Source organism: Camelus ferus, chromosome 18, assembly GCF_009834535.1.
Source record: "Camelus ferus isolate YT-003-E chromosome 18, BCGSAC_Cfer_1.0, whole genome shotgun sequence".
Taxonomy (NCBI): Eukaryota; Metazoa; Chordata; class Mammalia; order Artiodactyla; family Camelidae; genus Camelus; species Camelus ferus.
The window spans coordinates 6,275,880-6,295,467 of record NC_045713.1 but is presented as its reverse complement, the minus strand read 5'-3'; the positions used below and the strand labels follow the sequence as shown (position 1 = coordinate 6,295,467).

Below are 19,588 nucleotides of genomic sequence, written 5' to 3'. Positions count from 1 at the left end.
ACTCTCTCCTGAACACAGTGGGGCTGGCCGAAGGGTGTGGGCCAGGAGGAATGAGGTTGGATCTGCGTTCTGCAAACCCAGCATCTGTACCTCCCTTTCTGCTCTCACACGGGCCTGCCCGGTGAGCTTCACGCCCAGCATCCCAGTCCTCAGCATGCAGGCCAGAGGACAGGCTCCCGCACCCTTGCCCCAGTGGCCTGTGCCAGCTGCTTCCTGCCTTGGATCTGAGAGTCCAAAGCCCACGGAGAGGTTTGCTCTTGGACCCCTCTCCGTGAAGGAGACTTCTGCCTCCTCACTCGAAAGTTCCTGCCACTGGCTACACACTGCCACCCTCCCCACCACCACCACTCAGAGCTCCAGGGGGAGGCTGGTTTGCCGGAATGTTTATGAAACATGAGTGAGAGGATTTTTTTTTTTTTTTAGTGTAACAGGATTTTTCAGATTTAGTGCAGTATTTCTGAAATTCAAAACACGACTTATGTGTTTTCCTGTCAACAGTGCATCTGTAAACGTCACGCCTGCTGCTCCCAATTAATTCATCATTTTCCCATTCAAGAGTAAGTTGCTCAGTGTCAGCAGATGCGAAGTCTGCGAAGTCATGCCGTTTTGCTTTCAAGAGGAAGTCATGTAGACTTGATCAGGCAGCAAAGTTATAATGATGCATGCCAATTGAATAATAAAGCCAAGGTTTTGCCCCTCGTGAAAATTAACAATATATTTGTGTGTGTTTGTGTGTGTGTTTATCGAGGTATAAGTGAGTCTCAAGTGTACAACATTGTGATTCGATATTTGTATATATTGGGAAATGATCACCCAAAATAAGTCTAGTTAACGTCCATCATCATACAGTTACAAAAAAAGTTGTTTTTCTTGTAATGAGAACTTTTAAGATTTATTCTCGTGGCAGCTTTCAAGTGTGCAATACTGTGTTACTAACTATACTTGCCGGACTGCACATTACATCCCAGACTTACTGTGACTGGAAGTTTGTACCTTTTGACCACTTTTGCCCATTTTGCACTGCTCCCTACCCACCGCCCCCCAGCATCTGGGGACCTCCAGTCTGTTTTCTGTATCTGTGAGCTTGGCTTGTTTTTGATTTTTGTTTTTAGAGTCCACTTACAAGTCTATAAGTGAGAACATACAGTATTTGTCCAAGGTTCATCCATGTTGTTGAAAATGGCAAGATTTCGTTCTTTTTCATGCGGAATAATAGTCTGTTGTATATGTCTACACCACGTTTTCTTTATCCGTTCATCCGTCAGTGGACACTTTGGTGGCTTCCACATCTTGGCTATTGTAAATATAATACTGCGGTGAACGGGGGCACAGGTATCTTTTTGAGTTAGTGTTTTCGTTTCCTTTGGATATAAATACCCAGAAGGAGAATTGCTGGATCATATGATAGTTTTATTTCTGATTTTTTAAGGAACCGCCATCCTGTCTTCCTGGCTGCATCAGTTAACATTCCCACCAACAGTGCACAGCACTTATTTCTTGTCTTTTTTTTCCTTGTCTTTTTGATCACAGCTGTTCTAACAGGTGTGAGGTGATACCTCAGTGTGGTTTGGTCATATATTTTATATTCACTATTCTTGGCATTTCACAAAATAGTTTCAAACTTATTTTTAAGAAAAAAATGGCAAAACGGTGTGAAAATTTACCGAAGAATCCCACAGCAGTGTGTGGGAGCTTTTCACTGCTGCAAGGGCCCCACTCCTGAATCGCAAGCTTTCATTGACGTGTCTCTCTCTCCCATCTGCTAAGCCGGGATTTTCTTGAGGATGAGGACTTAGTTTTATTCATCTGTGACCACAGTCTTGTATGTAGTTGGGACTCAATAAATATTTGTTGGACGAATCAACCAAAAGAAGTGATGATTGGGAAACAGGTTGGAATTAAGTTAACTTGTGGGTGGTTGGAAGCCGTGCAGCTTTTAATGATGTTTTTCTTTTCCTTATTCCTTGTCCTGGTCAGTGTCTCGGCTTGCGCCGCCACAACAAAATATCCCAGACTGGGTGGCTGCAACAACCTAAATTTATCTTCTCAGACGGCCACCTTCTCTCTGTGTCCTCACGTGGCCTTTCCTCAGTGCACAGAGATCTCTGTCTCTTCTTAAAAGGGCACCAGTCTTATCAGATTAGGGCTCCACCCTTATGACCTCATATAACCTTAATTATCTCATAAGATCCTATGCTCAAATACAGTCGTGTTGTGAGGGGTTAGGGCTTCAACATAAGAATTCTGGGGAGACATAACTCAGTCCTTAGCAGTCATTTCCCCACCATAGGTGGCCACTCTTGGAGAACTGTGGGAAGGCAGAGCTGGAAGGGACTTTACAACACACGTGACACAGAAAGGGGTGGTTGCTCACCCAGGGCTGCAGAGCCAGTGGGCACAGAGCCAGGACAGTGGACTCCACTGCCTAGAGGGCTCCTGGGGGCCTGGGCTGGGTGGTCTCTGCAGGAGTGGGGTCTGGGGTGGGCGGGTGGGTGCTCACACTGTCCTGACGCTGCCCTTGTGTTAGTTACAGGACTCTGATCAGACCCACGTACAGAGTGTCCTACCGCACGGTGACGGCGCTGGAGTGGAGGTGCTGCCCTGGCTTTACCGGGAGCAACTGTGACGAAGGTGAGTCTGCCAGGGCGCAGGGGGCCGGGCGCCGGCTGGGCTGGGCTTCCGAGTCTTTGGGTGCTTCTTCCTCTCCTGCCCTCCTCCTGCGAGCAGTTCTCCTCTCTTCCACGTTTCTTCTATTCCCTGAGCACCTCTGAACCAAATGCTGTGGACTGGCCCATCTGGGGTGAGACTGGCACCCTGCCCGTGGGCACTGAGGTGGGGTACCGTGTACATGGCTTGGACTGGGCGTGGAGAATCAGAAGCCCTGGCCTGGGGGAGGAGCTTCAATTTACAGCCTGTTTCTTTTGCTCTGGCCCCGACTCACCCAGGAACTGGGGCAGGCAGAGCTGGGTGTTTGGGCTCCGAGCCAATGTGCAGGAGGGCCCATGAGCCTTGGAGATCAACTGTTGTAGGATAAGGCAGACGGACCTGGTGGGCGGCAGCAGAAGGGAGGCTTCACCCTGCTGCCTCAGCCCTTCTGCCAGGCTGGTGCCCAAAGGGAGGTCTGCAGGAGGGACTCAGAGCCCCGGGGCCCGGGCTCAGTCTGGCTCCAGAGTCTGAGGGGAACAGACAGCATCACCCAAGTGGGAATCAGAGACAGAGACAGAGGCAGGGCCAGTCCCCGCTGCCCTCAAGTCCAGGAAAGTGGGTCCTGCCCAACGAACAGGTTTGCAGCTCACCTGGTTCTCAGACGAGCTGGGCAGTCTGAAGACTCAAGGGTCAGATTTATATTTGGAAACAGTAGCTCTCCTCAACCTTGACTTTGGGACAAAATTATTCTCTTGTATTTTTTTAATTATCAGACTTACTGATTTTAGTTATATGTATGTATATTTAGAATATAAGTATTATATTTATATGCTTTTATTGTAAACTGCCTATAAGCCTTGGAATTACAAATAATAGCGTAACAGCAGAAATAGCAGTAATAATAATGATGACAGTGCTTCAGTGAGCCTGTGGCCCAGAGCTGAGCTGAAGGAAGGGGCTGGGATGTGGAAAAAAGCCCAATGGTACCTCCTTTACTGATTTTTGAATCTGATTCTGGGAGGGGAGATGGGCAGCCTCCGGGGCTGGTCCACACTTATGGGCACAGGACTGCCTGGGCCTTTCTTTGGGGAGAAACAGAAGAGAGCCCAGGTATGAGGGGGTGAGGAGAGGCCAGGATTCCCCAAGTGAGGGTGTGGGTGGCAGGACCTTGTGTTTATGTGTTGAATGACCACAGCTCACACTGGGTCCCTCATTGAGGTTGGAGGCCCTCAGAGGACCTCCACGTGGGAGAGAGGACCGCTCATGGGAGAGACCTCTGGTCCTTTCAACGGAACAGAACAGACCTATAGTCTGGGTTCTGCGAGGGGTGGGGAATATGGGGTTTCAAGGGAAGTGACTGATTGACCCTTAAGTAACTGACTCAGCGCTTTTCAATGACCAGTAAAATGAACACCGTTGGCTCCACCAACTATAATCGTGTGTCTTCATGTCTGCCTCCCCACGCCCCTCGCCACCCTGCAGGACTGTCTGATTCTTCTAGGGGTAACTGAATCCTGCCCGAATGAGGCCCCTTCCTCCCTCTCTTGGAAACACCACAGTGCTAGATCGTATATGTTTTCATCTCTTTTCGTATTCTCTTTATTAGAGAAATGAATGAACCACAGGATGGAGTAAAAGTCTCAGAATGTGGAAGTCATAATTCTCACCCAAGGAGCATGTGTTTTATTGAGCTCCTTTACTGAGGGGACCTGCAAAATGGCAAAGCTGATTCAAAAGAAATTAGAGAAACTGATGAGTTTGCAGATTGGGGTCCCCAAGACCATCCTCCAGTTGCTCCCCTGAACCAGAGCTCGTACATGGCGGCTTCCCGCAAGGCTGAGCTGTTTCTAGCCCCTCTGGTGGGTGAGCTGGTACCACATGACCCAGGGATGCCCCATAAAGCACATTGTTAACAAGAATGTTTGGCATGGCCCAAGGCTCCCAGGTAAACAAAGACCCTCTTATCAGATAGGTCCTTTTAAGAGCTTAGAGATACCTTCCAGGAGCCAAGTGCAAAGGTCAAATCTCTCTTTGGGTAAGGTTAATTCTTTACTGATACATGTGTGTGTGTGTGTGTGTGTGTGTGTATGAATATATACATATATAGTATGCAATATATTTTATACATATGAAATACATGAAAATATAAGATAAGATAAGATACCTGAAATAAAATCACTAAGTTAGATCGTATAGGATAATGAAAACAAAACCTTTGGGGTTTTCCTCTCTTCTGAGCAGAAAACACTTATGTCTCACCAGTTTTGTACAGGTTAACATCCACCTTTGCAGGACCTGGGCTATAATACGTAGTAAATGGCAAATAAACAAAATGACCTTCTCCCAGGATGTCACATGACCCTTAGGTGGGCTCATCAGAGAGTGCTCTAGCCTGACATTAAAAGGTTGGGCCGCCACCTTTTTGTGTCCATGTTTCGTGTCAGTGTTGTCAGCCTTTAATTTTAGCCACGCTAGTGGGTATGAAATGCTTTCTTGGTTTGATTTTAATTTGCTCTTCCCCATTGGCTTATGATGTTGAGCATCTTTTTGTTTGCCTAGCCGATGTGCTTACTAGCTATTCTTGTATCTTCTTTTGTGAAGTGTCTGCTCAAGACTTTTGCCTGTTTTTGAGTTGTTCATTTTATAAGAAACAGGCAAACTGTTTTCTAAAGAGGGTGTTAATGTTTTATACGCCCACGGGCAAAGTATGTTCCAATTGTTCCACTCTTGCCAACATTTAGTGTTGTTAGTCTTTTTAATTTTAGCTGTTCTGAGAAGAATGGAATGGTATGTAATTGTAGTTTCTTCCTTTTTAAGACTTTTGACCTCTCTAGTTCCTTTGCATTTCCGTAAAATTTTCACATCCACTTATCAATGTATACAAAAAAGTCTGAAGAGATTGGGATTAAGATTGTGATGAATTTGCAGACCAATTTGAGGATATCTTAGTAGTGAATCTTCTGATTCATGAACATGGTATAGCTCTCTGTTTATACAGGGCTTTAATTTTTCTCAGCAGTATTTTGTAGTTTTCAGAGTAGAGGACTTGCTTGTCTTTTATTAAATATATTTTTAAGTGTTTTGTGCTTTTTAAAAATGGGGTTGCTTTTAAGATTTTCATGTTATAATTATTTTGCTGCTAGTGTATAGAAATATATTTGACTTTTGAATATTGACCTTGTGCCTGAAAACTATGCTAAGTTCATTTGTTAGTTCTATAGCTTATTTATTGATTCTTTTGGATTTTTCACATAAACTATCATGTCTTCTCTGAATAAAAATTCTTGCTTCTTCCTTCAAATATTTTGCCTTTTATTTCTCTTTCTTGCCTGTTGGACTGGCTAGAACTTCTAGTGAAATTTTTATTAAAGGTGATGAAAACAGATACACCTGCCTTGTTCCTGGTCATAGGAGGGAAGTTCTCAATATTTCAGAATTAATTATGTGATAAAGTATGTGATTAGCAGTAGATTTTTAAAAATATATGCCACTTATCAGATGAGGACAGTCGCTTCTAAGTTTGTTGAGTGTACTCATCAGGAATGGGTGCTGGATCTTCTCAAATGTTTTTTTTTCCTGCATTTATATTGAAGTGATTATATTTTTATCCTTTATTATGTTAATGTGGCAAATTGCATTGATTTGGGATACTAAACTAACCTTTTGTTCCTGGGAATAATCTTATTATTACTGGGATAAATCCCATTTGGATACATTATTCTTTTTTATATTTCTGTATTTAATATTTATGTGTAATCTTTTCTTACAATATCTGTCAGTTTTTAGTTATGAGGATTATGCTGTTCTCATAAAAAGAAATGGGAGATTTTTATTCCTCCTCTGTTTTCCGAAAACTTTTTTTTTTTTTTTTTTGAAAACATTGTATCGCTTTTCCCTTAAACGTTTAATTGAACCTTGAATTCACAGTGAAACCATCTGGATCTGTAGTTTTCTTTGTGGGGAAGGTTTTGATAACAAATTCACTTTCTTTCATCTACATAGGGCCACACATGTTTTCTGTTTCTTATTTTAATAATTATTTACACATTTTAAACCAATTTTATTAAGGTGTAATTTACATACAACTCATTCCATAGATTTAATTTACACACACCAGAAGACAGTTCAATTAGTTTTGACCCCATGAATAATTTTCTATGTAATTCTCTTCCCTCTGGTATTCCACCCACCAAACTGGCCTCAACTTCCCTGAACTCTGATTTCTCTCTCTTCAATTCAGACAGATTACCATGTTCTGCTTACTGCCACCATCATGTGCTCCAGTCCAGAAGGTGCTTCCAGCAATCACCTTGTTTGTTTTCCTTCTCTCAGGAATCACTGCTCCACGTTGTTCAATGTCTGTGAACATTTGTATTGTAAATTTCATAGCATTTTCTACCCCTACCCTCAGTATGAGTTAGTCTATCATGACTAGAAGAAGTTGCATATTTTCCTTTATTGGATTTTTAGTTTTACTTCTCTGTATCATTTCTTAGTAGTCCTTCTAAGGATCACAGTCTGCATCCTTAACTTATCTTAGTAATCTTAGAGTAAATATGGGACTATTCCATGTAAAATGAAAAAAAAATTAACTGCACAATTTCATTTATCTATCTCCATTATCCTTTGTACTATTGTTTTTATATGCTATAAATATTAATGTCTTATCAACTTTATAATTCAGTATTATACTTTCTGCATTAAACAGTCAGATTACTATTTAAGAAGTGAAGATAGGAAAAAAAAGTCTTCTTTTTACCCCATAGTTACCATTTCTGGTGATCTTCATTTATCCCTGGAGCTCTGTGCCTTCATCTGGAATCTTTTTTCCTCAGCCCCAAGAAATTCTTTCAATATTTCTTGTAGTGCAGATCTGCTTGCAGTGAATTCTCTCAACTCAAAAAAAATTTTTTAGTATCTATTTTGCTGTAATATTTCCCTATCTATCATAAAATACACATAACATAAAATTTACAGCTTCAGCCATTTTAAAGTATATAACACAGTGGTATTAAGTAAATTCACAATGTTTTGCAATCATCACACTGTCTAGTTCTAGAATTTTTTATCACCCCAAAGGGAAACCCTATACCCATTAAGCAGTCATTCCTCATACTTGCTTCCCCTTGGCCCTTGGCAACCACAAATCTGCTTTCTGTCTCCATTGATTTGCCTATTATGGATATTTCATATAAATGGAATCATACAATATGTGGCCTTTGTGTCTGGCTTCTTTTACTCAGTGTAATGTTTTGAAGCTTCATCCAAGTTGCGGCACATATCTGAATAATGAATAATATTCCATTATATGGCTATACTACATTTTGTTTATTCATTCATCAGTTGATGGACGTTTGGGTTGTTTCCACCTTTCAGCTGTTGCTAATAGTGCTGCTATGCACATTCACGTACAAGTTTTGTTTGAACACCTGTTTTCTATTCTTTTTGATACATACTTAGGATTGGGATTTCTGAGTCATATGGTAATTTTCTGTTTAACTTGCTGAGGGACTGCAAAACTGTTTTCATAGTGGTTGCACTAATTTACATTTACAACAACATTATCTCCAATACTTCATTTTGCATTAATTTTTGAATATTTTAATTGAGTTTATAATTGTGATTGGTGATTTTTTTCTTACAGTACTTGAAACAGTTTGGGTCTTCTATTGTCTTTTTGCATCCATTATTTCAGATGAGAAGTCTGCTGTCTTCATATTGTTGTTTCCATACTAAGAATGTTTCCTTTTTTAACCTTCTGGTTGTTTTCAAGGTTTTTCTTTCTCCTTGCCTTTCAGCAGTTTGACCATGATGTTACCAGGTGGGATTTTTAAAATCCTGCTTGAGGTTCTTTGAGCATCTTGGATCTATAAGTCAATGTTTTTGACCAAATTTGGAAAATTTTGTCCATTATTTCTTCAGATTTTTTTTTTCTGCCTTAGTCTCTCCTCTTGAGTTCCATTTGCACACATGTTAGATTGTTTGATAATTGTCATTGAGGCTCTGTGTTTTTTTCCCTCTGTTCTTTAGATTGGATAAATTCTATTGCTCTGTCTTCAAGGTCATTAACTCTTTCTTCTGACTTTTACAATCTTCTGTTAAGCCATCCAGTGAAAATTTCGTTTCAGATACTGTACTTTTCAGTTCTAGAATTTCTTTGTCTGTGTGTGTTTGTGTGTGTGTTTTGCTTATATTTCCCTGATAATATTTCCCCATCTGTTCACTCATTTATGACCGTAATTTATTTTACATCCAAGAATTTATATGTAATAGCTGTTTTTAGTTCTTTGTCTTATATTTCCAACATCTGGGTCAGCTTATGGTTTGTTGGTATTAACACTTTTCTCTTGACTTGGGCAGCATTTGCTTGCCTGCTTTCTTCCTTCCTTCCTTCCTCCCTTCCTTCCCTCCTCCCTTCCTTCCTACATTCCATGTTAATAACTTTTGCTTGTATACTGGCCACTTTGAATGATATGTTGTAGAGACATTTCTTGCAAGAGTGTTTATTTTTGTTGTAGCAAGCACTTAAATCATGGTACATTTGTGAAGGCTTGGCTTTTATACTTTATTAGGGTGAGTATGTGAATCTCTTAGACCTGGGATAAAGTTTTTACACCTAAAGCATAGCCTTTCTGTGGTTCAGAAGTTAACTAAGCCTCCTAACTTGGAGAGACAAGCCCTAAATCATCTCCTTTTTATTGGACAGCGGCTGATATAGCTGCTCAGCTTTTGTAGCCTTCCACTGTTGTTTTCTGCTCACTGGAATCTCCCCTACACATGCATAGTTCAGGGGTCAGCCAAGGATTTTAGGGTAGTTTGTACACAGAGTCTGCTCTGTTGTTCCCTCCCCCCAATTAGATTTCTTCCCCCAGTTTCCAGGTCCTCTGGCAGTCTTAAGACTAAACAACTGCAGTGTTTGATTTGAGTTCTGGCTGTCCTGCACTGCCTGAACTGGGGTGTGCCCTCAGGGGAAAAGCCACGTAGTGTAGAATTCCCTCGGTGCTATTCCCTTTTTGCAAGGGTTGAATTCCCATCAGTTTCTGCTGGCTTTTTGTTGCTCTATAGTGCCTTCAAACAGTTGTTTAAAATTTTTTATTTTGAATGTGTTATTTTTGTCTAAAGTGGAGTTAGTCTGACACAAGCTACTCCATCCTTACTGGCACTGGAACGTCATGGACATCTTTTTAGTTAAATCTTTGTCCACACCTTTAATGATTTTCTTAGGATACATTCCTATTCAGAATTTTTGGTTCAAGGGGCATATACCACATCAAGATTTTTAAACCATACTGCCGAAGTAACCCCCAGAAGTGTTGTTGATGACACTGCTGTGGACAGATTGAGAAATTCTGGAGGGGAGAGAGTTGTCATCACTGATTTTCCATTGTGGTGTCTGACACAGTACCTGGCACTTTGTTAGGGTCTGTAAAGACAGTCGACTGACTCTGCACCTGGAGCATGATTTCTGGCAGTGCTGATCAAAGGAGTCAGCATTAATCATGGGATATAGGATCATTATGTCATCACTAGAGCTAATTTTAAGAGTAGTTCCTTAAGCTACATTCCATCAGTAGATGTCCCCCCCAAGAGTTCAACTGGCCAGTAGCAGAGGTCTCACCATCACCTTTTTCAACATCATATAATCACGTCAGTATTCCTCACCTCTGAAGTGGTATTTTAGACTTTCAGAAGGGCTTTCAGTCCCGTTATTCTATATTTCCATGGTATAGATGTGGCTGTAGACTGTGGCCCCCCAAAATTCATGTTGAAACCTATTCCTCAAGGTGATGGTATTGGGGGCCTTTGGGAGGTAATTAGGTCATGAGGGTGGAGCCCTTATGAATGGGATTAATGACCTTTTAAAAGAGACCCCAGAGAGCTCCCTCACAGCTTCTTCTACATGAGGACACGTGAAGAAGACAGTTGCCTGGGAACCAGGAACTTGGCCAAGGTCATCCCGCTGAGAAGTGGCCAGAGCAGAACTGGCACCTAGGTCTCTTGCTTCTGATTTGATGCTCCTTACTCTAAGTTGCCCTGGACCTTTCAGGTCGTGGGAAATCCCACACAAAGCTGTCCCAGCATAAGGGACAGGTCAGCCCGACTCTCAGATGGTTCCTTCCTGTAGTACCTAATGTGGCCTGGTCCCTGGCATTTTAGAGGCCAGATCTCATGTTGCCTTAGTGTCGTGGAGGAGGTTTGCCACAAACTCATCAGGAGATGGTAAGTTTAATTCAACTAGGGGATTTTTCCTCTGTGTGTGTGTGTGTGTGTGTGTGTGTGTGTGAGCTGGAGTCCTGGCCAGAACAGGAAATGAATCCTCTGGGCTCCCATATGGGCAAGGGCAGGCCGGGGTGAGGTGGCTTAGCTAGTGCATCCAAGCACTGCACTGACTGATTTGAGTCCAAGACGATGCTGATTTTTCACCCCTGGCTCGAGCTCTGTGTGTGAGTGTGCTGGTGTTTTGAATGGCTGAGGGTTCAAAGCCGGAAGGAGTTCTCTGGGGAGGAGGCTGCAGCCTCCTGGCCAATCTGCAAAGCTCAGCATGTTAGGGAAGCGGCACTCAGTGACTCTGATGGTGTTTCTGAGACTTGCCTGCCATGGCTGCCATTAAAGGGAGGGACAAGCAAGTAGAGCCATTTAGTCAGAGTAGCCTGGGGGTTCCAGGCACTGTGCAAGCTGCTTGGGTCCCATTGATGAAAAGGGGACCTCAGGGTGGGGAGGGTGTAGCTCAGTGGTAGAGTATGCTTGGCATACACGAGGTCCCAAGTTCAATCTCCAGTACCCCCATTAAAACAAACAAACAAACGAACCTAATTACCTGCTCCCCCTACCCCAGGTTTTTTAAAAAAGAAAGAAGAGAGAAGCTTGGGCTCTCAGATGGAGTGTGTGTGTGTGCTGGTGGTTGCCGGCGGCCAGAGGGGTGAGCAGATAACCCTAATACTGTGAAGTATAGGCTTTGCTAAAGTTATGTTTGAGGTGCTGTGGGACCCACAGGAGGTAGGAATTGGTGGTGGTGGGTATTCCTCCAGCTCAAGACCTGACCCTCTGGATCCAGCTCAGCTCACTCTCTCAGTCTGCGCTCCACTGGGCATCCTTTCGCTCCTGTAGGTTTCACTTTTCTCACCCACTGGTTTCTTCCCATCAGCACATGAGCACATCAAGCATCTCTCATCTTTAAGAAAACAATCATAGGCGAGGAGGGTATAGCTAGGTGGTAGAGCGCATGCTTAGCATGCACAAGGGCGGGGTTCAAGCTCCAGTACCTCCATTAAAAAAAAAAAAACCTACATGAATAAATAACCTAATTACCATTCCCCCCCACCTCAAAAAAGGGGAAACAATCCTACTGAATCCGCATCACCCTTTAGCTACCAGCCCACCTTGGGCTTCCTTTCTTGGCCAAGCTTCTTGGAAGAAAGGCCCATCTTCCCCAGCTCGGCTTCCTTGCTTCCAGGGTCTTCTCTAACCTACGAGGTCCAGCCTCTGCCCTACTTACTGCCCAGAGAGTCTTTTCATCACATGACCAGCCACTGGCCAAGAGCTGGAACCCAACACATTTTTTGAGTGAATGAATGATTGCAAAGGCAGTTTTTACAGGTGTGAGATATGAGGTTCAGGTGGTGAATATACAGTTCCCCCCATTGTATAGATGAGTAACTGAAGTGCAAAGAACTGTTGATATTTATGTGAGCCCTGCTCGAGCCAACGGGGTAGTGGGAGGCCGAGTGATGGAAAGAAGAAAGTTCCATTCCCACTGCCCTTTTGCTGGCTGGCTGAGCTGGAGAGGATGTTTCATAGGGCCTGACTGCTCGGGTGCTTCTAACACCTGTCTCTCTCCTGGCATCTCTGGTAGACTTCAGGCCCCGGCCTGACAAGGAGCATAAGCTGAGGGTCTACTCTGTTCAGCATCTGCTCTTGCTCTCAGACAGCGTGGCCTCACTGATGAGATTCTGGGCCCTTTGATGTCCCATCCCAGCGTGGAGCCGTTCCAGCCGCCGAGATGGGTTTTGTTGTCAGGCAAACATCTTTCGGCACCTCCCGTCATGCTGTGTGGGGCTGTAAATATCCACAGATGTCACTTGCCATTTCTTTTTCTGGAAAGCGCTTGCACGGGGGCTGCCCAAGTCGCAGGCACAGCACTCGGCTGCCGGGCTGTCTGCACGTCCAGAGGGCTCTCAGCGCTCCCCAAGCTGCTGCTGCTTTGCCCATGGGCATTTCACAGGGCGTGGCAGGGGCCAGAGTGATGGTGTGGGAGAAGATGGCTAAGTGCGTGAATTTTCTGAAACTCTTCTGGGCCAAGATTACACGACCTCCAGGGGAACCTGGGCACTTCCCGTTGGCCACAGGGATCCTGCATCTCTCCAGGGCTCTAGAGGATCCAGGTGTATATGAGGGCTCTCCTGTCACTCACTCCAATGGGCTGAATGCAGGAAGGGAGATGGGGGCCTCCACCGAGGTCTGGGAAGGGCAGGCAGAGCCTGGCAAAGTGAGTCTCTCGTGCTCTAATCAACCACCTCTTTGGGAGGTGAGTTCAGGCCACCCTAGAGACGGGGTGCTTCAATGGTGCAGACGCGCTGGGCTGAGATGTGGGGGAGCTGTGCATGGGAGAGAAGGGTGGGCCAGGCCAAGGGCAGGAGACGTGTGTTCCACCCGCTGCGTGGCTGGGCCAAGGCAGCCTCTGGCGGGGGGACTTGGGTCCCTCAATTAGCTTCTGAGGCTCCAGGGAGAGCACATTCATCCCCTAAGTGACCTGCTAAATGCCAGTGAGCTTCTCTCCAGGACACTCGGGAAAGGAGTGGAGGACTGTCTAGAACATGCATGTGCGTGGGGAGAAGTCCGGGGTGGTATTAGGAAAAAAGGAGAAAACATAAAGAGAGGAGTAGTTAGCTAATTCAGCAGATCAAGGAGATGGTTTTCTTCTTCCTCCTCCTACTCCTCATTACCATCTTCTCTGGGGCCAAGTCCACACACGCTGGGGCTCCAGGTCACACATTTTGGCTTTGGGTGGCTGTGGGAGTTGCCAGGGCCAATGCACTGAAGAGGGCCGGGTTGGCCAGTTGCCCTACTGCAGGGAAACATTTACAGAACCTTCTGACTGGGGCCGGGGTCCCAGGCAGTGAGTGCATCACACCCACGCCGTGCCTGGGTGAGGGAAAGGGCCTTGGCCAATGTCATCGGCTATAAGTTTCATCTGTGCTCTGCTGTCCCAGGCTGAATAGAGCCAGTGGCTGGCAGAGGCCTTTGGTCCAGCCCAGCCCCACCCTCGGGGTCTATGGGGTTGATGGTTTGGGGCCAGCCTGTGCTTAGCAAAACCCTGGGCCTGTTATGGTGGATGGAGATGGATGGACCACTCCCCCACACTCCCCGGAGCACTTTCTGCTTGATGACTGCATCTTCTAGGTATTTCTGCTTCTCTTCCTGGGACCTCCAGGACTGCAGTATCATCAGCAGCTCCCCATACTGCTTACTGGGGACATCTGTCTCGGCCCCGGATGACATGTGGGAGGGTTGGGGGAAATCTGGACCCATCATGACAGTTCTAGAACTGGGATGCACTGAGGCCTGGAGAGCAGAGGCGTCTACAGGATGAGTCTGAGTCAAGCAAATCACGAGCCCCATGCCTGAGCTTAGGAGGGGCTGACAGGGAGGTGCCCCGCAGTGACCCGTGATCTTCAGGAGCGACACAGCTGGGAACCACCCTCTCCTTCCCCAGAAGAGGGGTCCAGACCTCTTAAAGGGCAAGGACAGACCACGATTGACAAGCAGAAGTGGGCTCACTGGACCAGGCTGTCTCTGTTAAAGCCTGCTGCTGTCCTGATCCTAAACTCAGTCTTTTCTAGAAAGAGGATGGAGGTGGGTAAGGGTTCAGTCCTTCTGAAGGCTGGACAGGACATTTTCTTACAGTTGATCTCAGTGTGGCGCAGAGAGGGCCCAGCTTACAGGATGCAAGGTAGGAAACTTCCACTGCAGGGCCACCAGGCCTCCCTGGTGAGAAGGAGGTGGTGGGAGCTGAGTCTCCCACAGCCGCAGAATCAGCTGCCCTGTGGAAAGCACGTGCCAGAGCTGGGTGAGCCTGCGCTCTCGGTGCCTGACTATTACCCTCACCAGCCACACTGGAGCTGGGATGTCAGCTTGGAGCAGGAGGGCATTTTGAGTGATGCCTCATGGCAAGAGGTGGTGGAGATGCTGGCCCTATGTCACCAAGCCACACTCCTCCTACCTCCTCAGGGGACACCCTGGGTCCCCCAAGGAGGCACGATGCAGCCCCACCCGGCACTTTCCTGTTGTGTCATTCTCCATACAAAAGGCCGCAGAGCTCGTGATCAAGCAGATAGGCAGAGTTCAAATCCTGGTTCTTCTCCTTTATTTTGGCGTCAGGTGACCCTTGGAAAGTTACTTGAATCTTTAGCTATCATGCCTATAAAACAGGCCAAGCCTGCTACTCCACAAAGCTGTAGTGAAGCACAGACACCCTCCCTGCTCAGGAAGTGGTCACTAGATAATCCAATGTGCCGAGGAAAAGAAAAGGATCAGATGTTAGAATGGAAGTCAGCTGAAGGGCAAAGACAGTTCATTCTTGCGATCCGAAGAGAGATAGCAGGCAGTTGGGGAGGGGGTGGGACTCTAATCCTCCCTCACGAGAGGCTCCAGCAGGGGAGAGATGAGGAGGGTCTCTTAGGGGAAGTCCGAGGGCTGCGGGCCCCCACACCACCCCGGGCTCCTCTCACTGTAAGTTATGAGGGGACCTGTGAGGAGACTTCATGTTCCCACGTCTCCTGCAGCGCCACCCAGTGGTAGTCTGTGTCTGCCTCCCACTTGTAAACTGAGGCCAGGCTGGCGGCTACTCAGATGGGGCAGGGCTGGGTGACTGGGAGGGTGGCCTGCACCGGGGTTGGAAGGGTAAAGGGGACTTGGGGGCTCCAGTGGACCAGAGGTGACCGCAGCAGAGTGAGCTGGGCAGGACGGTCCTAGATGTTCCACGGCGTGGGCCTTCTCCCCTTGTCTCAGGAACTCCCTTGGGACCAGACACAGAGGACCGTTTCTACCTGCAGAGAGCCTGGGACCAGAGGGCAGATGTAGTGCCGATTCTGAGGGTATGGGTGTTTGGAGGGGTTCAGCTCAAGGAACCTCTTGCTCCAAGCTTCTGGTGCTTTTCCAGTCCCAAACTTCCTTTTTTTTTTTTTTTGATGGAAGGATAGCTGGTTCCCTGCCCCCACCCGCAACTGGGAGGTGATGTCACAAGGCTGACAGTGGGGTTTGGACAGGAACAGCCTAGGGAGCCCACCCAGGCCCCTCTGTTTCTGGAGAGGCTGTGGTCCCAGCCCCGCACAGTGGTACCTGGGTCCTCACGTCCTGGGTGGATGGGCTTGGAGAGGCAGCTTCTTTAATATCTCATCTGAATCCCGCCCCAGGCCTGTGTCTGTATATTTCCGGTCTCCCATCATACAGTGTCTCGGCCTCTCTCTTGCTGAACAGACTCGGTTTCCCCAAACGTTTTCCAGGCCGGACAGGCCACCATGGCCTCCATCTTTGCTGTCCTACCCAGTTCTCCCTGGAGACCTGGGGATGAACTACACCCTGATGAGCAGGCGGGGCTTCGGTAGGATTTGCCTTCCGGGCTCCATTTAAACACCTTTCTTCCAATGCCATGTGACTGACTGCTTAAGGCCAGCTTGGGGTCCACTGGGAGCCTGGGAGGTTTTCTTTGCACAGTTGCAGCTCCCGGCCCCGGGCTGAGGGAGGGGAGGGGAGAGCTCTGGCTTTGCGGCCTGGCCAGTGCGTAGGCCCCTTACACCCCGGTGCAGACATCAGGAAGCGCCCAGCAGTGATAGCAGGCGTCCTGCCCCTTCCCATGTGACCAGAAACCCATGGACAGAGCTTGGTTATTTCACAGATAGGACAAGCAGAATGGAGAATAATGTTTCACCTCCCCGAGGGCCTGTACATGACCCTGGAGTGTGGAGTGAGGCAGGCCAGCTGGCCCCGGGCAAGGGCACCCTGGGCACCAGGGGGCAGTGGCTTCCCACCCAGCCCGGAGGAAAGGAAGGGTATTGTCCTGCTTTGCCAGTGGTGGCCCAGTGTCCCAGTTAGAGCTCCCAAATGGGGCATCTAACTTGGTGGGCCGGTGTGTCCTTTACATTCTCAGCACAGTGGAGTGACCGGTCTATCCTTGCAGAAGGATTCTGTATCCCTCACTCGCTTGGACAGTGGAAAGAACACAGGCTTCAATCCAGACCGAGAGTTGAAATCCCAGCTCCACACACTCGCTCTGTAGTCAAATCGCATCCTCTCTCTGAACCTCAGTTTCCTCGTCTGTAAAGTGGGCACAATGATACTTGCAGAATGATTAATTCTATTGCACATCAAATGAGATGAACAAAAAGTCACTGATGTGGCACAGCAGGCCCTTAATAAGTGACTTGCTACCATTACTGTTCTCCCAACTTGCCCAGAGCTAGCGTGGTGGTGCGGGAAGTCTGCATCGACTGCTGGTGGTGTCTTCCCCTTTAGAATCTGGGGGCTTAGGACTGAAATGGATCTTAAAACATCTCTTATATCCCTGTGTGTGTGTGTGTGTGTGTGAGAGAGAGAGAGAGAGAGAGAGAGAGAGAGAGAGAGAGGGAGAGATTTAGTCTCTGCTGGTTTTAAACATGACTGGGGTCTGAGTATAGCATGAGATTTAGGCCCACAGATTCCTGGGCACCAGGGGCTGCAGAAGTGGGGTTCATCTGGCTGCCAGTGACTCTGACAGAGGGAGGGCATCCACGGTCCCAGGTCTGGCTGCCGGTGCTGGGAACCCTGGACTGAGGGCCACGTGAGTGACCTCACCCGCCGAGGTGCTGTTCCCCTTTAGGGAGTGGATATTTGTAGCCAGATTCCCCTTCTAGGCAGTGTGACGGCTCCCAGCCACGTGACCTTTCTAAGTCACCTGCCCTTTGGTTTCTCTCCTGGAAATGGGATCATTTCTGCTGGGGAGAGGGCACCTTTGAGGTCTGTGAGCCTGTGGTTCTGGGCTCCCCTCAGCCGGAGCGAGGCTGTTGTAACAACGATGCTGAGCTCTGGTTATTGTAAACTTCCCGCAGAACGAGGCATACCTTACCATGATGTCATGTCTAGACACCCAGGTCAGGTATAAATTATGGAGACAAAGTAGCATGTTCAGTGGTTAGACTGTAAAATTTTAACGAGAGATTTCTGTGACTCGAACATGTGCTGGGGAAGACTGCTCTGGTGGAGGAGGAGGAGGAGAAGCACTTACTTCCTTTCTTTTACTTCCTCTCTGGCATCTGTAGGCATCTGTAGGCGGCAGGTACCACCTTTGGGGCAAGGCCCTCAGGACTCATGGAGACTCGGGTCTCAGGTGGCAGCTTCCTCCAGAGCAGGAAGTGACCAGGGCTGTTTTCCGGAGAACTGGTAGCTGGAGCTCTGCCCTGCTGAGCTGGGGGAACTTGGCCAAGTCACAACCTCGCAGGGCCTCAGTTTCCTTATCTGTAAAATGGGGGTGGAAAAGAGAATCTTCCAGCACAAACATTTCCACCTCCTAATCCTCTACGACCTGGCAGAGCAAAGCAGTAGACATGCATATCGAGCAGAAGGAATGCCTTTTTGCTTTTAAGACCTACCTCCTGGGGCTTTGGGGATGAGAAATGTGGCAGGACAGAGGAACAGCTTTGTAGGCTGTAAAGTGCCGTGTCGACGCGAGGGGGCCTGTCCTGGAAATCCTGGGGTCTCTTTCTCTGGAAGGGGCTGAAAGTTACGCTGGTAGCACTCTAGGGGCTATCTTTGTGGAAAAGCTGGACACTGTTGTGTTTTTGTTTTTGTTTTTCTTTCTAACACCAAATACATGTTTCCAACACCAATTCTCCAATTCTCTGACACCAACTGGGGGTTCAGCTCTCCAGTTCAGTTCTGATACCAACTACCCGGAGTTAGCAGATACACTGCAATTAAGGGCTTAGTCCCACAAGACTGCCGTCCCCGACTTCCGATGCCAGCTGCAAAGGAGGTCCCCAGGCTACCTGCACTTCTCCCGTGCTGCTGAGTACAGATTTGTGGGTTCCCAGGACATCCCCTTAAGTTCAATAACTCACTACAGTGACTCACAGCACTATACTTACTATTACGGTTTTGTTATAAAGGATGCAACTCAAGAACAGCCAGAAGGAACAGATGCGTGGGGTGAGAGGTAAGGGGAAGGGGCGCCGAGCTTCCGTGCCCTCTCTGGGTGCGCCACCCTCCCTGGACCTCCGTGTGTTCACCAACCCAGCTCTCCAAACCCCATCCTCTTGGGTCTTTATGGAAGTTCCATTACATGAGCAGGACTGATTTAACCATTGGCCATCAGGGACTGAACCCAATCTCCAGCCCCTCTCCCTATCCCAGAGGTCAAAGGTGCGGCTGAAATTTCCAGCCTTCTAATCATGTGGTTGGTTTTCTTGGCTACCAGGCCTAGACCTAAAGCTATCTAGGAACCCACCAAGAGTCACCTCATTAGTGTGAACTCAGGTGTAGTTGAAAGGGGCTCTTTATGAATAATGGAAGATGCTCCTCTTACTCAGGAAATTCCAAGGGTTTTAGGAGTTCGGTGCCAGGAACCGGGGACAAAGATCAAATATATGTATTTTATAATACTGCAGACATGAAGGCCTTCTGAGCTGGGATTGGCACTACTGAGTATCCTCAGGACACCCCACCTGGGGCCTCAGGTTTGAGGCGAGGGTGGCCCTGGTGTCTGGCAACGATGCCAGCAGCCATGGGGCACAACGTAGGGATCTGTTCCCAGGCATCGTTGACATCACAGCGGGAGGGCTCTGCTGCAGCCACGTACATGGCGTAGGGATGGCCGAGATTTGAACGGGGTGGGGGCTGGTGTTGCTGGACACTCAGGCCTTTACCCTTTAGACCCATTCGATCAGGGAAGGCACCGGTGCCGCAGGGCAGT

General features: G+C 47.3%; 1 protein-coding gene across 1 annotated transcript in view; it reads left to right on the top strand.

The window, feature by feature from the left end:
• COL26A1 (collagen type XXVI alpha 1 chain) overlaps positions 1–19,588 on the top strand; it is a 154,139-nt gene that overhangs the window by 65,628 nt on the left and 68,923 nt on the right. Inside the window, exon 4 of the mRNA XM_032459638.1 lies at positions 2,534–2,631. Coding sequence (XP_032315529.1) covers positions 2,534–2,631 — 98 coding nt within the window. The remainder of the gene's footprint in view (positions 1–2,533; positions 2,632–19,588) is intronic.